Raw genomic sequence first — 18,345 nt, forward strand, 5'->3', positions numbered from 1 at the left:
TCAATGGTATAACGGGACCAACGGCAACGGCACCTTTGGCAGCGAAAGCCCAACGTGCCGCAACGTTCGGCACGGTTCTCCTGCCATTTGACGTCATTTGACCTTAAGCGCGTCCGCTGTCACCGGCCGTGCGCCATCCCAGTTCGGGACAGCGACGCGACCCAGTTCCGCCACGGGTGGCAGAATCAGAGGGCGGCTGCTGGAACCAACTAAGCTCCCGCCACGACCGTCCCCATATCAAAACCGTGCCGTCATGCAAACAACAGCCGATAATGTCCTGTATACTTCTGTAATCGCTGGTTTTACTAGAGGCGTCATGGTAGTATTGACCTCAAAATATTTTTTTCTGTCTAAAACAGGTTCCAGCAGGTCACCTCAGGAGGCCATCCTAACTTCCATTGAGTGTCATGACACTGGAAATGGGGTCGTGACATAAGTAGTGTCCCGGCCCCCACTGTGTTCCAAAATATGCGCAGGGGCTTCCATCTCTAACACATGTCTTTCGTTGTAACTGTACCATACTGTACTGCTGTACCACATAAAGCTGTACCATTGATACCACTCCCGTGTGAGTTTGATCTTTAACACGCGCCCGGGTGGCCGACCTAGAAACCCTTCGTTCGGGTGGGCGGGGGGGGGGGGGGGCAACTTGACCACCTCCCCCCCCCTGAGGTCTCGGGAACTAAGAAAGCTAGAGACACGAAATTTACAGGGTGTGTTGACTTGTACGTGAACTCATTTAGGTCAGAGTTTCAAGTTCCTAGGTCATGACCTTCGGGTCGAAAAAGGCCAAACAAGAGTCAAGTTCCAGGTTGGTCCCCAAAGTGCGCCCAGAATCTAGATAACCGTCTCTAAGTAAAAGGCCACATGATCAGATCGAAGGATTCCCTAGAAATTGCCTCCGCTGAAACGGCCTGACTTTGACCTGCAATAGGTCAGTGACCTTACGAGGCACACCTAATTTTTTTGATACCCAACGATCCGCTATTCAATTTTCTACAGCTATGCAAAATTTGGCGCGGCTACGCCGCGCCGTTCGGAAATCATTCTGGAAAGACTTTCGGGGGGTCAATTTGAACGCCACCCGAGCGCGTGTTCAGTTCAACTCAGAAGGTAGTAGAAACCTGTGGTCAATTGCAGTCAGTGGTTGTTGAGGTGACATTTGTGACATCATTGAAATCGCCAGAGATCACCTAAAATGCTCTAAATTTCGTCCAAATTCTCGACTTCCAGGCCATGTACCAACCTTTATTTCAACATTCAGCTTTATCACCGACACCAAACTAGCCAGCGTGCTCTAACATGTCAGAAGTATATCAGTAGCCTAGGAAAGATCATTTGTCAATAAAGTTCGCTCAATCCAAAGTCGCGTTATCTAACCTGCTCCAATTGTTGTACTCCAATTTTCATGGTATATAGAAGTCGCCAGTCTGAAAATGTCAGCTGCGCCGACTTGTTTAGAGGCGCGCAGCCAGAGCCTTGGTAAAGGGGGGGGGGGACATGGTTGACAAAGGGCCCTCTGATAGTAAAAGCCCTCCGATCCCTCCCCCCCCCAAAAAAAATTGCCACATGTGGCCAAATTGTAAAGAGAACACGTTTTATTTGACGTCCTTCATTTTTACCGTCTAAAACCGGAAAAGAGGCCAGAAGCTATCGGTAGATAAATTCTGCCTGCATTTCATGGTCATCACACTAGAAACCATGCGCTAGTCGATTGCATGAAATGAATCACCGGCGCTGTCCATTTTACAATGGTCTAGTGGACTATTTCTTAACCATTAGAACTCAGACGATTTGTCCAAATATTTGGGTGGGCTGTACAGAGATGTCAAAGACCCCGCGAATGTTAATCGAAATGCGGCAACCATTTGCATTTACATGGCTGAACTATGCTCGTCTGGAAATATTCAACATTCAGTCAGAATTGATAGCTGATGCGAAGTGTATAACGCAGTTATAAGCACGCGCGCTCGCAAATCTCGGTAGCAAAAACCTCAAAGCCAGACGTTGCAGCCTCCGCTGGCTGTGCACCGCTGGCCTTGTGGCTAATATTATGCTGTGTCCAACGGGTAGACGAAAATGATAAGACATTTGAAAGAAGTACCTTTGAGCGCTAGGACACCAAACAGTACAGCTTAGAAGGTCGTCCGAGTTACATTACACCTGAGCGATTTTTATATTGCTGATGAGAACGGATTAGCCTGTGCGGTATCACTACATAGTACTAGAATCTGGTGATGGAATTGGAAGAATAAGGCTAAAATTGCAAGTTTTTGTCTCGCGATACCTGGTCATCCGTCCAAACGGCAGCCTCAAAGCTGTAAAAAAGATGCTCCTCGTCTAGTCTTTGAAAGGCGGAATTGAGTTTCATACATTCGTAACCATTATTTTACGACGGTCGTTCTCGCGCGAATACCGCCCGCCGCCTGGTGTCACTTGCGGTGGCCAACGGCAGTCGGTTTTACAGAAGCTACAACACAGGCCATCGCTGTTCTTGCTCCCTGAGATTACGAGCGCGCAGGCTGAAGCCTTTTGGTGTGATTCCTTTCCGTGGTCGATCCTGGAAAAGGCGAACGTTTTCAGACAAACAGGGGACGGCCTTGTTCGTTCTTGAATGAATTTCATGTCATCTGGGCTTCACAACACACTCAGCTGCTGAGGCCATATGGCGTTGCCTGCCTCTCATCCTGACAGGAGGGGCGGGACCGCGGGAAATCCAATCCCGCACCTCTGGCCTCCCAGACGTGCAGTGGTTCACACAGATGTGTGAGCCGCTGCACTATCGGCACTCGCTGAATTCATTTCAGTCCACTCTGTTCAATACTGATGAGGTCCCTTATTCCCCTCCGGGAAAGGGACCCCGGAGCAGATCATTAAGGGCACATTATTCTTCCCGGTTGAAGAGCTAAATGGCCGGTCTGTCCCACCGCGCGGTGTCTTCTGACTGTCATTCTGGCGACACGGAGCGGGGTCCCCTGGCCGATCCGGAGGCCCTTATCACATTAGTCCCCCCCTGACACAGAAGGCCGTTTGGCCCAATCAGTTGACTGTGGATCGACACAGGGACCTCCTTTGACGCAACAACATCCCTGACCGCCGCAAGTGGTCTAATAATTAGCACAAATACTCCAGGTCGGCTTAGTGGGCCCTTGCTAAAGATGCGTTGGAGGCCCACCGCGGGGTGCTGGGGCTCTGACTTGCACAGGACCCTTTTCATTGCCTTATTCTGAACAATTAGATAATGTTCTTATTTTTTATTTCGTTGTCGGAGGGTCCCGACCAACGACAGATGCCCTGTGTCATTCGGGGTCCCTCCCCGCCCCTGCTGAGCAAATCTTCCCCGACCGACTGGAGGCCCTTTGTTGACACATAATACCCTGTTAGGCCCTGCGGGCCCGTGAACAATACAGGAGCCCCACATTGTTACAGGGGCCCGACCAATGTAAATCAAGGGCCCGGCCGTGTGCCTGTTTGGGAAATGGGTCCACAGAGCTCAGACCGATATGGAGCCGGCTCTTCGCTGACATTTGACGTTACGGCCCTGCGGGCGAGGGTCCTTAATGTGGCCTACAGCCAGCTCTTCAGGCCCTTCTTTAGCCTTCAATAGAGCCCTTCATCTGTGGTCTCGAAGAGAGCATTCAGCTTCTCTTCGGGCCTCTCAAACAGCGCCCCTGCCCGACTCGGGGCCACTTGCAGCCACCTGCCCCCTGTTAGGCACTGTGGCCCTTGACGAACATAGGAGCTCCTCATTGTATCAGGGACCTCGAACACCGTAAGTCGCGCGCCCAGGCCTCGTTCCCACTTAGGAACTGGGTCTCGAGGGCTCAAACGAGCATGGAACCGACTGTGTGGTTCCTTGTCGAGCTCCTATATGATAGGAATAGAGAACCCTAATAACAGGGCCCCAATAAAACCATTCTACTGGCATTTCAGGTCACGGCCCGAGTCCAATTGTGACCTTGATCTTCAGTCCCGAGGGACCCTCTGTCCCCTTTTCGGATCACCTCAAGCCGGCACATGACCCCCTTCCATACAATGTGAGTTCCCGACCGACCCCGGGGCGCAACCACTGTTTCAGGGACCCAGACCAATGCAAATCGTAGCCCCGGCTTTACCCTGCTTGGGAAATGAACCTCCAGGGCTCAAACTGGCAGGGAGCAACTGTTCGGTGTTTGTGGTCTCTGGCCTATTCAGACATCCGCATTGCCTCAGGGGGTCCTCAAACGGTACAGGAACCCCTGACTGATATTTCAGGTCACGACCCCACCCGCCGCGATTCTTTAGGTGACTTGCATCCGGTCCTTCGGGTCCATATACCTTCCACCCGTGCCTTTGATAGTCGGTTCCGTTGAGCCACCCGGGGCCTCTTCGAACCTGCCCTTGCACATCGAACACTGCCTTGGTTTGCCCGGGGCCTCTTGCGAGCACAGAGCCCTTTGTTAGACGCTGTGAGCCCCTGGCAGATACAGGCGCCCCGACTAGTGAAAATCACTGGCCCCGGCTTCGTAGTTAGTTAGGAAGTGGGCTCTCGGGCCCATACCGACATGGAGCCGACCGTGCGATACTGGCGGTGCATGATCGAAATATGGGCTCATACCGTCTCAGGGGGTCCCCGATCGGCGCAAAGGACACTCCAGCAGTCATTTGAGGGCCATTCCCCGCAGGCCGGAGCCCATGAATAAGGCTCCGACCAGCCTTTCATGCCCCACCCCCCCCCCCCCCCCATTGGGCCCTTGATCGTCGAACCCGATGGGCCCTCTAGGATCTTCGGACCTTCTCGAATACTGTCCCTGGCCGACTCAAGGCCCCAACCAATGAAAATGGCTGCTCCAGCTTTGTTCCTGCTTGGGAAATAGGCCCCCCGGCCCGTGCTGCCACGGAGCCGACTGTGCGTTACAGGTGTTGTGTGACCGACATATAGATCCTTATCGACTCAGGGGGCTCCTGATCAACATGCAGAACCCCAACTGGCGTTGGGGTGCCCGCCCTTGCAAACCAGGGTTCCTTGAAACGACTTCCGGTCGGCCATTCGGGCCCTTTGGGCCCTCAAATCTGACCCCTAATGGTAGGTCCCGAGGGGCCCAAAGGGTGCATCGGAACCTCCCGGGGGCACGTGCCCCTGCTCTTCCCTTGCCTGTGATAACGATCTGCTTATCGCAAGAGGGCAAAAACGTCCCTGCTCCAACTGTTACGTCGCATGACTTCCGGTGATGACGTAATGGGCGGGACCGCGAAACTACGACCGAATGGCTCAGAAGCACTAAAAAGGTGGAGGAGACGCGGGTGTTGAAGTTGGACACAGCGCACATCGCATCCGAATGAAGAGAACAGACCTCCCGTGCCGCAGAACACTGGGAATCGCAAGGCAGTGATCGCCGGTTCGAGAAATGAAAATTGTCATGCATCGCAGAAAAGAAGAAAGACACTGTAGGAGCATGTTGGTTAAGAGGGAGACACTAATTGCCGGGACAAAACCGGCTATATACTGTCCAGAACAACCCACTTGCGTACCATGAGACAAATAAAAGCGTTTGGCAACGTAGCACATGCCGCAAAGTGGCTCGTAATGCCTGAGCCTTCGCAGTTCTGCCTCGCCTCTCCTCACCAACCAACACGATTCGTCCCCAGTAAATGCTGCCAGGAGAGCGGAAGTCGTCCGTTAGAACGCTCGCAGTACTGGTCCTTCCATGGCGCCTGACTAGTGGGCCCGTTCCAGACGGGACGGTGAAGAAGCCGGCAGCCCAGCTGACCGGCGCCGGCAGCGCCGCCACCTCCGACTCCAAACTGGGCCAGTACCGGTCGGCAGCGGTGTGCGCCGACGCCGGCGTCTGCGCCTCCATCGGCAGGTGAGGCTTACCCTGCGAAGGCCGCTGCTGAGACAGCTGTCAGGTGAGGCTCACCCTGCTGAGACTGCTGCTGAGACAGATGCCAGGTGAAGCTCACCCTGCTGAGACTGCTGCTAAGACAGCTGCCAGGTGAGGCTCACCCTGCTAAGATTGCTGCTGAGACAGTTGCCAGGTGAGGCTCACCCTGCTGAGACTGTTACCGAGACAGCTGCCAGGTGAGGCTCACCCTGCTGAGACTGCTGCTGAGACAGATGCCAGGTGAAGCTCACCCTGCTGAGACTGCTGCTGAGACAGCTGCCAGGTGAGGCTCACCCTGCTGAGACTGCTGCTGAGACAGCTGCCAGGTGAGGCTCACCCTGCTGAGACTGCTACTGAGACAGCTGCCAGGTGAGGCTCACCCTGCTGAGACTGTTACTGAGACAGCAGCCAGGTGAGGCTCACCCTGCTGAGACTGCTGCTAAGATAGCTGCCAGGTGAGGCTCACCCTGCTGAGACTGTTACCGAGACTGCTGGCAGGTGAGGATCATCCTGCGTTGCGCGACAGAAGGTGAAGCATGCACAACTTTGCAGTGCCAGTCATTACCTTCATGTGAATGGCGTCTTTTCACTACAAGCCTATTTATCATGTCAGCGTGGTGCTCGACAGCCGTCAGCAGAGTTGGAAGGTTTCTGAGGTGACACGAACTGAATTAGCGATTTAATGCCAGCAATGACAACAGCATTGAATGCTAGCAACAAACAGCAATGATGGCAGCAATGACAGTACAACAATGACAGCAGCAGTTTTGGGTGCCAGATTTTGTGTTTTAGGTCACCTTCCACGCCACATACATCAATGTGACAAACCTCAATGGTTAAAGCCTCACACGAGAGGCAACCAAGCTTGCGCGACATTACCATCCGTCCATCTGAATAGCAGCTCGGGATATCTGCCAAGCGGACCACCCCCCGGGCACGCACACTTGTGCACTATCCCACCACGCATCCGGCTTCATTAGCGGCCCCTCGCTAGGCGGCCCATCCGCCGGCCTCCCCCATCCCCCACCCCACCCCTCCCCCTCCGCCTACCCTCCCGCCGCCCGGGCTCACAGTCGCGCTGTGCCCGGCAGGACGATGCTGCAGCGGGGCGGCAACGCAGTGGACGCGGCGCTGGCCACGCTGCTCTGCGACGGCGTGGCCAACCCGCACAGCATGGGCATCGGCGGCGGCTTCGTCATGACGCTGTACAACCACAGCACGGGTCTGACGGAGACGCTGGTGGCGCGGGAGCGCGCACCGGCCGCCGCCGCCGCCGACATGTTCTCCGAGAAGGCAGAGGCGCAGACAGGTGCGGAGCAACGGTGGTCGGGATATATATATATATATATATATATATATATATATATATAATATGATACTGTAAAGAGAAGAGAAATCACAATTGGGGCAAGTGACAGATGTGCATTTTTGAACCAACACGCTGTTGGGGAGGGGGAGGGGAAGGAAACGAGAACGTGGATGACAAACGTATCATGGAGGAAACGTCTGCAATGTGCTGCTCAACCATGACACTGGCCGACGTGCGTGCGACAGGCGGCATGTCGGTGGCCGTGCCGGGCGAGATCCCCGGGTACTGGGCGGTGCACCAGCGGTACGGCCGGCTGCCGTGGCGCGCCCTCTTCCAGCCGGCCATCAGCCTGTGTCGCTACGGCGTGCCCGTGTCGCACACGTTGCAGAAGGCGCTGCAGAACAGCCGCATCCAGACCTTGCTGCACAACGACAGCTTCCACCTGGGGTGAGGAGCGCCGCTGGACCTGGGCGGCCGTTTAGGCGTGGTGCGATTACTTGGGCGGCGAGGCGGACAGGCTGTGGCGTCCTTCGCTGTCTACAACGCTGCTAATTTGAAATTTTACAAGGCTTTCTGCTTGGCACCCGCTGGCGCCTGCGCCCGTGGGCATGTTTGTGATATTCCTGTTCATGCGATATCAATTCGCAAGGTCTATAGATCTTAGACGGTAGAATCAAATGTACGAAAACTGTGGATCCCATGGGGATGTGAGTAGCTTTCATTGACGTGGTTCTCAACATTTTCGCTCAACACCCTCGCTTTTCCAACCTCTATTTTAGTGCAGGCTCGTGGAGTTTTGTCATTAAAGATAAACCATTCCGACTTTGTTTCAAGCCGCTGCCTTAGCCTAGTAATGGACAAGCAGATGAGCAAGCAACGGGAGAAGCCCAAGAGTTCATTTGCTCTTCAACTGTCAAACAAACCTGTTTTGGCTATCCCATCACAGCATCACAGCTGACTATCTCCGGCACGCATCCGTGCATAGACTGACAAGTCTGCTCTTCCAGTGACATCTTTCTGAAGGACGGTAACGACACCATGGAGTTGGGGGACGTGGTGCGGAAGCCAACGCTAGCAGCCACGCTGGAAAAGATCGCAGAGGGCGGGCTGCAGGCGTACCAAGACCTGGGCCAGAAGCTTGCCGAGGACATTCAGGAGATTGGTGGCGTTGTTACACATGACGATATTAAAAACTACATGTGAGTAACTGTGGATCTCTGTGGGCATTTCCGTGGCCATTGGGTTTCGAACCTCGATGTGGCATCAACAATTACAGTTTCGTGAAGGCGTACATCGAGCAGACAGTAGTTATTGCCTTATTCCTCGGAGAACAATCAGGAGAGTGGAGATATAGATGGATTAATATTTCGGAAACATGCCGCTATTGAAACAATAATAGAGGACTTGTACTATGGTTTCGATATAGGCATGTTGCCGGAATATCAACTTATCTGAATTTCCATTCTCCTAGTTTGACGCCGAGAAATAAGGCTGTAACTACTGTCTGATAGATGTCAATAATGCTCCTCGCGAATGCTCCGAACAACTTAAGGAAGCCTACATCGTTTGAGGCGCAATTTGGTGTGAAATTCCTATAGCGCATGAACGATTTAGAAGGAACGTCGGAAACGCGCATTACACGGCATGTTTCCCAGCTCCATAGATGTTTTCGGCACATCTATGCGCAATCGGTGCGTTGCACCGAGAATAACGCATCGCATCGTTGAATGTTGCGTGTCCCGTGGTATTGTTCAACTGCGGAACTCTTTTTCTTCTGTGTGTCCTATGCAGGCTGCACATGTGCACCACAGCTGTCGAGTCACGTTCCACCTGTGCGAGTGGTTGTGTGATACTAAGACGCTGTCAGTGGAGCACCGCCTACCCTGCCCTTCCACCCCCTCCCCACCCCCACGCTCTGAGTGCTGAGCGCGTGGCTGCGGGCGTCACAGCGCACCGTGTCTCGGTGGGGCGACATCCCCAGGACGACATTCGAAGCGCTGGTGCTCTCTCGCACTGTGCCCCATTTACTGTTACACTTGTAACGCGGTCACGTCCACTTTTTGGCTTGAAGCCCCAACAGGACGCATCTTGCTTCTAACCTGTCCGCGCGCACGCATCGGCGGCTGCGGGAGGGCCATGCGAACGGTCCCGAATGGTCGGCGGGAGCTCTGCCTGCTCGTCTGGCACGCGTGTTTCCTCTCTCCCCCTCGTGTTCCGGTGCGTTATCGGTGCGCGTTTTCTCTCAGATTTTAAGTGCACGGTATCGATGTGTGTATTGGGCTGATAGGGTGTGTAATTGTGATGTCGTGTGTGCGTGCGTGCGTGCGTGCGTGCGTGCGTGCGTGCGTGCGTGCGTGTATGCGTGCGTGCTTACGTGCGTGCGTGCGTGCGTGCGTGCGTGCGTGCGTGCATGCGTGCGTGCGTGCGTGCGAGCATGCGTGGGAGCGTGGGTGCGAGCATGTGCGCGTGCGTGAGTGTGCGTGTGTGTGTGTGTGTGTGTGCGTGTACGTGCGCGTGCGCGTGCCTGTGCGCGTGCGCGTGCGTGTGCGTGTGCGTGTGTGTGTGCGTGTGCATGCGTGTGTGTGTGTGTGTGACGTTTCCGGCGTGCCGGTGCTTAGACAGGATCGTCCGCGGGTCCGAGGCAGTGTCGCCTAGCGAGTGGTCGGCGGTGGCATACGTGAGGCAGTCGTTCGTCGCTGGGGACTTGCCGGCTTACTGGACTACACAGCCTGGTGGACAGGGGCGCCCTTGCGTCAGCGTGCCGCGCCGATGGATTTTAGTTTTCAGACGCCCTGTTTGGGTGCAGTCGTGGCGGTACAGTATATCTGTAGGTCTGAGGTACTATGGTATGATGCACTTTCTCGTTGAGAGCGGAAAGCTGCGGAACCGAGGTCGATCCGGCTGTCATCGTTATTTCAAGGCGCACCACTGAGAGCGCCCAGACCATGTTAAACAAGTTATTCGGGCCGAGCAAAAGCAGCACCACCTCACACCACGCCTAGTTCTCAGCCTGTTGTCAGAAGCGCAAGCCCTGTCTCCACTCTCATCCTTCTCAGCGCGGCGTGGGAAGCACCATCGTACACTGACACCACGCGTCTGCGCCCACCCTCTGTGAAAAGCGCCACCACCTCTCACCCCGTCCTCTGCGAGCAGCGCTAGCACCCCTCCTCCTGCCCTCTGTGAGCAGCGCCACCACTCTGCACCCCACCCTCTGTGAGAAACGCCAGCACCCTCACCTTGTCTGCCGTGAGCAGTGCCAGAACACCTCACTCCGCCCTCTGTGAGCACCACCAGCACCTCCACTCCGCCCTCTGTGAGCACCCCAAGCACCCCTCACCCCGCCCTGTGTGAGCACCACCCCCACTCCGCCCTCTGTGAGCACCACCAGCACCCCTCACTTTGCCCTCTGAGAGCACCACCCCCACTCCGCCCTCTGTGAGCACCACCCCCACTCCGCACTCTGAGCAACATCCCCACTCCGCCCTCTGTGAGCACCACCCCTCACTGGCCGCTGTGCCGTCAGGCCGACGTGGGCGGCACCGGTGCGGGTGCGGCTGCCGGTCAGCGGCCTGACGCTGTACTCGGTGCCGCCGCCGGCCAGCGGCGCCGTCCTCGCCGTCATCCTCGGCGTGCTGGACGGCCTCAACCTCAGCCCGGCCAGTCTCGCCGACGACGCGGCGCAGGCCCGCACCCTCCACACCATCGTCGAGACGTTCAAGTTCGCCTACGCTCAGCGCAGCCGGCTGGGAGATGCTGACTTTGTCGACGTCGATGAGGTGGGCGCTGAGCGGGGTCCGGGGCGTGGCGTCCTGATGAGGTGGTAGGCGGAGTGTGCGGGGGTCCGCCGTGTTAACAGAGCTGTGGGGTTTCCTGGGAGTTTCTGATTAGTTAGATACTAACGGAGGCTTTTCTTATCTCGTTGGTCTCACGCAATGGAGAAAGCATGGCGCCATCTGAGTTTGTTTGCTTATGTATAAGATAACAGGCGTATGGCATGAAGCACCGTGTCTTTGAGTGACGTCATCACATGACATCAGCACAGGGCTGGAACCAGACTGGTGTGAATGCACTGGTGTGACGTCATTAGAGTTGAATTTGATACAAGCAAGAAAAGCGTTCAGCTTCGGCTTTTTCAGCATTTTTTACGTCTTTTTATGTCGTTTTTGTATATTCATCCATACTGGTTTGCATGGATGGCTCAAGGTTCAGAAGGCCCGTTAAGCATACCTTGTTGCGTATACCCTAAAGCCTCCACCTTAATTGTATCAGTCAGTTCAACAAATAACTTAGCATCCGCCCTTTCGCCGCACAGGACTGCGTACCCTGTTACCACATGCACTTGCAATGCACAGGCAGCTCTGCTTACCACACAACTGCTGTGACAACACGGGTTCAGAAATTACGAATGCAGAGGTCTTGTGCTGGCCGTCATCGATCGTCACTACCCCAGGATGAGCTGGTTAAACCAGGTTTTCGGGGGAACATGTTGTAAATAATCGACGTTTCGGAGCTGTGCTCATGTCACGACTACGAGTATGACCAGTATACCAGTATATGCCGTATAAAATGCCATACCATACTATACCATATCATATACTAGTGCTCTCGTGACTTGAGAACAGCTTCGAAACGTTGGGTGTTGGCAATATAGCCCATATTTGGTTGATAACGTCGGTTAGCCAGTACCTCCTGGGATACCGAGGGTTGATAACTGCTAGCACAAGACCTCTGAGCTCATAGTGTCATTGTAGCTGACCCACTGGCTGTTCACGCAGCTGGTGCGGAACATGACGTCGGACGAGTTTCTGGCGTCGGTGCGTCGCCGCATACGGCCAGACGGCGTGCTGGGCAGTCCGGAGGAGTACGGCGCCGACTTCGCCGCCGCCAACGACAGCGGCACAGCACACATCTCCGTGGTCGACGCCGACGGCAGCGCCGTCTCCGTCACCAGCACCGTCAACCTTTAGTACGTGCCGCCGCCGACCGGCGGAGATGAAGGTCACGCTGGCAGCAGAACAATCGGGAGCGTGCCTGCGGCGCGCTCCGACGCCAGGTGGCGCGAGTCCGTGGGTCCCGATGACGTCAGCGCCCACCCGCCGAGCGCGCCGCCAGTCATGCATCGCCCAGAGGCGCTCGGCGGCATGCAAAGTTGCACTCCAAAACTAAGAAAGACGTATTGTGCAGCATGCCGCTTGTGATGCGTGGTGTCTTATGGCTCAATGCTCCTCATGAGTACAACGGACTATGCCGGGATTCTCGTAACATGGGTGGAGCTCGGTCTGTGTGTGTCTCGTGTCTCGTGTCTCGTGTGTCGTGTGTGTGTCTCGCGTCTCGTTGTTGTGGAGCTTGGGTCGACGCGGACTGAAGCCAGCCGGTCTCAAAGTGTCACGTTGGTCATGAAGTTTGAGGCTTAATGCCAGTTGTTTTCATCTCAGGTCAACGTCATCGTTTGCAATTGCTGTCTCGAAGTACTGTCTGTCTAAGGCAGTGGCGCAGCTAAGAGAGGTTTCCTGAGGGCACTTTCAGCACGTCCCCACCACCATCAGGCTCAGGCATTTCTTCACCACTCTGCTGAATATTATTTCAGGATCTGGTGATAAAGAAAACTATTTCGGTGTTAAATCTCGTGGACACTACCATGAGCAGGGAAATGTAGAGCCAAGCAGAGTAATTTAGTTAAAGACCTAGTGGATACGCGAGTGAATATGTATGGTACGTAGTTTAAACAATTGTGGAAGGCCCCAGGGCGGACCAGATCGAAAGTTTATCGATGAGTTAGGTTCTGTATTTATTAGCGTTTGTGGATCTGAGCTTGTCCACATTGCGCAGGTACTGCCAGTCGGGTGCTGCCACTCACTCGTAGAAAGTCCCCTTCGCAAATCATGGCAGGTCCCCGCGCCTCTCCGATTCTGGCTGCGCCCATAGTGTAAGCCCACACAGGTACTGCTGTAAATTGTATGCATGGATCTACCATCCGGCGGTTTAAAATAATCACGTTCATGTATCGCTAACATTATCTTGCTTTCGGTGTAAATGAAGCCTTCCAAACCCCGATCACAAGCTTAGTCTACTCACGTCGAGAAATAGTCGTTTAGGTGACTATTTTCTTGTCCATTTCTACCTTTTCCAGCGAGATGCGTGCCGTCAAAGTGCGTTGTGATCTACAGTGGATCATCGTCATCGTTTTTGTCTTGTTTTCTAGTCTCGGGAGCGGATTCCGGTCTCCACAGACGGGAATAATCCTGAACAACGAAATGGACGACTTCAGCTCAAATTTTACAAACTACTTTGGTCTACCGCCATCGGAGAACAATCGTATTGAGCCAGGTAAGTCTACAACTGAGATGGCGGTTGGGCAAACGTGGTGGTGGAACAAATGCTGTACACGGACATGCTCAATCAGGGGCGTGGCTAGGGGGTTTCTCAAAGGGCCCGTAATTCGATGAAAATGCATAAAGCTGATTTTTATCTTTTTTTCCAAGAGCCCTCAAAGGTGAGGAAAATGAATAGGGTAGTGTCGAAGGGTGGGGCCCGCTCCTTTCGCCCGCCTCCGGCTACGCCTGCATGCGCCACATGCATTGTGGTGATGTGTCAGGTGGCTGTCACAGTATGTTTTGTCACAGTATGTCAGGCTGTCACAGTATGTTTTTCTATTATATTTGAATTAGAAACTCTACAGTTTTCACGATCTTAGGGTGTGACTGATATACATGACTGGAAATGTCTAAGCTTGTCTCAACGCCACTCCGTGCAGGTCGTAATTTTGCTCTGTCAAACGCTGGGATTTCACCAGGAGAGCGCGGTTCTGCCATTTGCTCATCCACAGATTTCATGCAAACAGGAAATCCCTTTCCGCCAGAGCACGTGGATTCAATAGCCGTTTCAGCTCGACCTCTGGCATAACTGGCCAGTGGCAGGGCGGTGGAACAATAATGCGGGGGTAATTGGACGCGTGTGTGAAAAGTACGGCAAGATAATAAGGCATCACACGAAATCGTCACAGGTGTGAGAGTGGCGTTGCACTATTTTCGCTCGCGACCTTCGGCGCTCGTGTGTTGACGGGCTGCGTTGCGTGTTGCAGGCAAACGGCCGCAGTCGTCCATGGCTCCCGCCATCCTGGTGGACGACGACGGCGGGGTGAGGATGGTTATCGGCGCCTCAGGAGGAACCAAGATCACGTCGGTCACGGGCTACGTAAGTTTAGAATGGCGCTGTTCAGTAAAGCTGTTGCTATCAAGCTGTTATACTAAGTTGCTTCACTAAGATGCCTCCACTTTTGTTTTTTGTTTTAATGGGCTGTAATTCAAACTGCATAAGATAGGACGGATCTGGTTCATTAAAATACATACAGATTGATAAAATGTGAAACGAACTCTGGGTACTAACGGGAGTCTAAATGCCGCGTTAAAGGCCTCTGGATGCGTGCTTGGTTAGGACGGTTATGCTGGTGATGGTGGAGACGTTGAACTCTTTTAAAAAAATATCCTGTTGGCTGCTGAGCGACCTTTCGCTTGCTCAAGGTCTTTCCAAGTTCGTCTCAAATGTCCCATTGCCAGCGAACGAGGTTCAGGATACCCTGAACTGTAAGGCTCCAGCACCGGTGAGCTTATTATATGCAAGCTTATATATAAACTCTCGCCCGTACGCTCCCACGTTCTGGCCATTGCAGGTCGCTGCACGAAACCTTTGGATGGGTGAAGACATCAAGGAAGCTGTTGACGCAATGAGAGTGCACCATCAGCTTTTGCCAGATGTTCTGAAAATAGAGAAGGGGATGCCTGAGGTAAGAGTGAGATGTAGATCAAGCAGATATCGGGTGAATCGCACTCGGGGACAAACGTGCACTCTTCCTGATAAGTTTATACGAATGCTTTGTACGGCTCACTTGTGACCCCGAAAACCGTGTACCAGCATTGCTTGTACCATCTTGTCGGATGCAAAACTCTGATCTCCACGCGCGGGCTGATCGAGTATTTACGCTGGAGTGGTAAGTTGTGGCAAGTCACAAACTCAGGCCAAGTGATGCCAGAGCACACACTCAGGTTGGCGCTGATGAATACTGTTATTACGGTGGTCCGTAAAAGCCGGGGCGGGGCAACCGTTCATGTGCGCGTTGAAGGGAGGGTTTCTGGCCAAGTCGGGATTTTTAACTATGCACCTGGGATGGCAGGGAAGTTCGATTAGAATTTGTTGGTGTCATTAGTTTCTACCAATTTGCATCCACTGACGAGATATTGCCACAGCCCCCAAAGTTGCTTTGACGCGTATGGAAGCATGAAGTAATCGGGTAGCCCCCAAGCAATATTGACTGCTAAACACATCGACATTATTGAGAAGGCATCGTTAGCTCTAGCCAATGGTTTTTCGAGGATGCCACTTGTCAGCGCTGACAGTAGCTTGCAAACGCAGCGATGGCGGCGGCCATCATGTTGGTGTTTTTATACATTCAGATGTGTGTTGCGGGTGTACGTGGTTGGACACATGGTAGGAATAGTCAGTTGAAACGCACCGCGATTAATTTATGTTGGCCTTTTTATGTTGAGATGAGACACAAGTATTGTGTCATGTCAATCAGCTGCACTAGGCTCTAGGAAAATGTAATTGTTCTACGTTGTTTGGCAGCGACTACAGGCGGAAGATTCCTATATCCTGCAATTAATGACCGAATTCCAAACGCACGTGCCCAAAAGTCAGCGTCCAAAATAACAGATGCGCTGACATTATTGCTGCGATGTCGCTGGTACACCAGGCATGTTCAAGGTATCATATTTTTCCGCCTCAAATTACGCAAGGAGCCTTCAACTGCGTCCCGCTCTATACCGCAAGCGCTCTCCCCATACACACGGGACTGTAGCAACCAAGATTATGGCCATGTCACTAGCGCGCTAAACACACTACCTTTAAGTCCGTTGGAAGTGGATGTAGCATATTGGCTGCGTGGGTCTTGAGTTTCGCGTACAAACCATTGAACGCGTCCCTTAAGAAATACCCAGTGGATCGTTTTTGGCTTACACCGGTCATTAAGTCGTAGTCAATGTGATAGTGCGAGAATCGACTATAACGGGACTCGTATTCAGACTTCAAGGACACGCTACGTCACGCTCTGTGAGCCCAACCAGGAGCAACTTCTCTGGGAGTGCGAGACCTAGCCGTGTAGATCACGCGTGGGCGATGATTGTCTCCGAACCGGATACGACGTTGATACGGATAGCGTTGTCTCCGAACCGGATACGGATAGCGCTGAGTGTTCGCCGTCTCCGTCTCCGTCCTCGCTCTCACCCCGGCTTCCGACGGCAGGTGCTGGCGGAACAGCTGCGGCTTCTGGGTCACCCGGTGGAGGAGGCCAACCACCTGGCACGGGTCTGCGGTATCGCGCGAACTGCGGGAGGGCGTCTGGAAGCCAACGCCGATTACAGGAAGGGTGGGGACGTGGCAGGCTTCTGATGGCGGTCAACTCACCGCGTCCACGCTGTGCCATATTTTATAGCCTCGCTTGTTATTTTACATGATGACATATCCGTTCATAGACCGAACTTTTACATAGCGACGATTGGATGGTGCCACTGAGCTATCATTGGTGTTACAAACTGATATCACTGAACGTTTGTATAATGGATAAATAGCGTGCGCCTGCGCGTAATTCAGGTTTTATTCATTGTTTCGCGGACTGCTTGCCAGCGCCAATGCCATAACTCAAAGAGACAGTGTTCTTTTGCCCTGACAGAGACCATGAGATTCGATTACAAAAACATGGGAGCAATGGGTTACTCTATCGTTAATTCCACATGTCATGCGTAGCGTGCGATTGGATCGGCCATGACTGTAATGAGCATCCCCGAGGCTGCTGCTCTTACATTGAATTTTATTGCTGAGATGTGGATTTAATAGAGTGATGCCCAAGGTGACAACGTAATTGCCTTGCTTCACCCCGCTGGAAGTGAACGTCATCAGAATCACGCTGGTAACCCCAGTATGGTTCGATTTCAGCTCGTGGCTTAAATTTTTAGCCATTTGCTTTGACACTTAAATGTATACATTCAACCATTCATGGAAGAAAGTCTGGGGATGCACTTACGTATGGTCGATTTTTCCATCCATGCAGCACCACAAAGGCATAATGTAATGTTTGCTAACGTTTTATGAAGCATGATCTCCTTGCCATGCGGTTTGCCCTTTGTTTAACGCAATAAGCTTGACTTTTTAAAATGAAATGGAAAGTTAGGAAATAGGATAGCAGGATAGAAGCCACACTGACCAAAATAAAAGGCTTCCTTCGACGAGATGCTACCGACATCTTGAAAGGGCTCTGGTGTTATGACTTGGCGCTGGCCTGTTACATGATCGAAACAACGGTCGTTGGGTGCAGGGCTGCGTCATAAATCTGACGACGCATAGCGTTACGTGGTGATGCGTGTCCGCTCTTAGTTTGATTGTGTGTACGATCATTGTTTGAACAATATCTCATTTGTCATAGTTCTGTAGTGAAACAATAAATAGCCTTTCTTAAAATATAGCGGTGCAATTTCGAATAAAAACTTCGAAGCATCTATGAGACTGATTTATGGATTATACAAACCACGGATTTGCTATTCTGTATGTGATACTGCACCCGGGCGAAAGAGTTGCATGCAATATAGGGCAGAATTGAATGGCATTCCAAACCTGACCAGAATAAACGGATTCAAACTGACTGTAAATATCGCATTAATGTTAGGAGCACAGCTGTGCCCACAACCGATGCAGACCACTTGTGACCGAGATAGGGTCTCGGCTGGACAGTAGACTTGCTTTGACTTTTTGATCAGGCTAGACTGGGAATTTGTGGAAAAGTAGATCGTTGCTTGATGGGCGCCATGTGACCAACGTAGTCTGCGCGCCCCAAAGCCCAAATCATCATCATCATAAATTGTTGCTTGCGTGCGTTGAATACTGGTGGATTCAATGGCTGAAGACGGAACCTGAATGCTCAACCAAGAAAGCTACGTTAGTCGTTTGCATTTGTAAGCCAAAAGAGGTGAATGATGAATCATTGAGTGCGCAACTTACTCCGGTTATGATCTGTGGTGCTACAAATATCTGAATGGCCCTACATGTAAGCATGCATTTTCATGTGTTTCGTCCTCCACATCACCCGTCCGGGTTCGGGGGATTGCCGGCGGGGTGGGGGATGGT

General features: G+C 53.0%; 1 protein-coding gene across 1 annotated transcript in view; it reads left to right on the forward strand.

The window, feature by feature from the left end:
- The window catches only part of LOC119110284 (glutathione hydrolase 1 proenzyme), a 33,235-nt gene extending 15,389 nt beyond the window's left edge, over positions 1–17,846 (forward strand). The window contains exons 3-12 of the mRNA XM_037234048.1: positions 5,717–5,846; positions 6,956–7,173; positions 7,419–7,620; positions 8,181–8,372; positions 10,697–10,949; positions 11,949–12,139; positions 13,376–13,500; positions 14,255–14,367; positions 14,843–14,956; positions 16,471–17,846. Of these exons, the coding sequence (XP_037089943.1) occupies positions 5,717–5,846; positions 6,956–7,173; positions 7,419–7,620; positions 8,181–8,372; positions 10,697–10,949; positions 11,949–12,139; positions 13,376–13,500; positions 14,255–14,367; positions 14,843–14,956; positions 16,471–16,617 (1,685 nt within the window). The 3' untranslated portion in view covers positions 16,618–17,846. The remainder of the gene's footprint in view (positions 1–5,716; positions 5,847–6,955; positions 7,174–7,418; positions 7,621–8,180; positions 8,373–10,696; positions 10,950–11,948; positions 12,140–13,375; positions 13,501–14,254; positions 14,368–14,842; positions 14,957–16,470) is intronic.
- Positions 17,847–18,345: the final 499 nt, after the last annotated feature.

Source organism: Pollicipes pollicipes, unplaced genomic scaffold (genome assembly GCF_011947565.3).
Source record: "Pollicipes pollicipes isolate AB1234 unplaced genomic scaffold, Ppol_2.1 Scaffold_7231;HRSCAF=8579_pilon_pilon_pilon, whole genome shotgun sequence".
NCBI classification, from domain to species: Eukaryota; Metazoa; Arthropoda; class Thecostraca; order Pollicipedomorpha; family Pollicipedidae; genus Pollicipes; species Pollicipes pollicipes.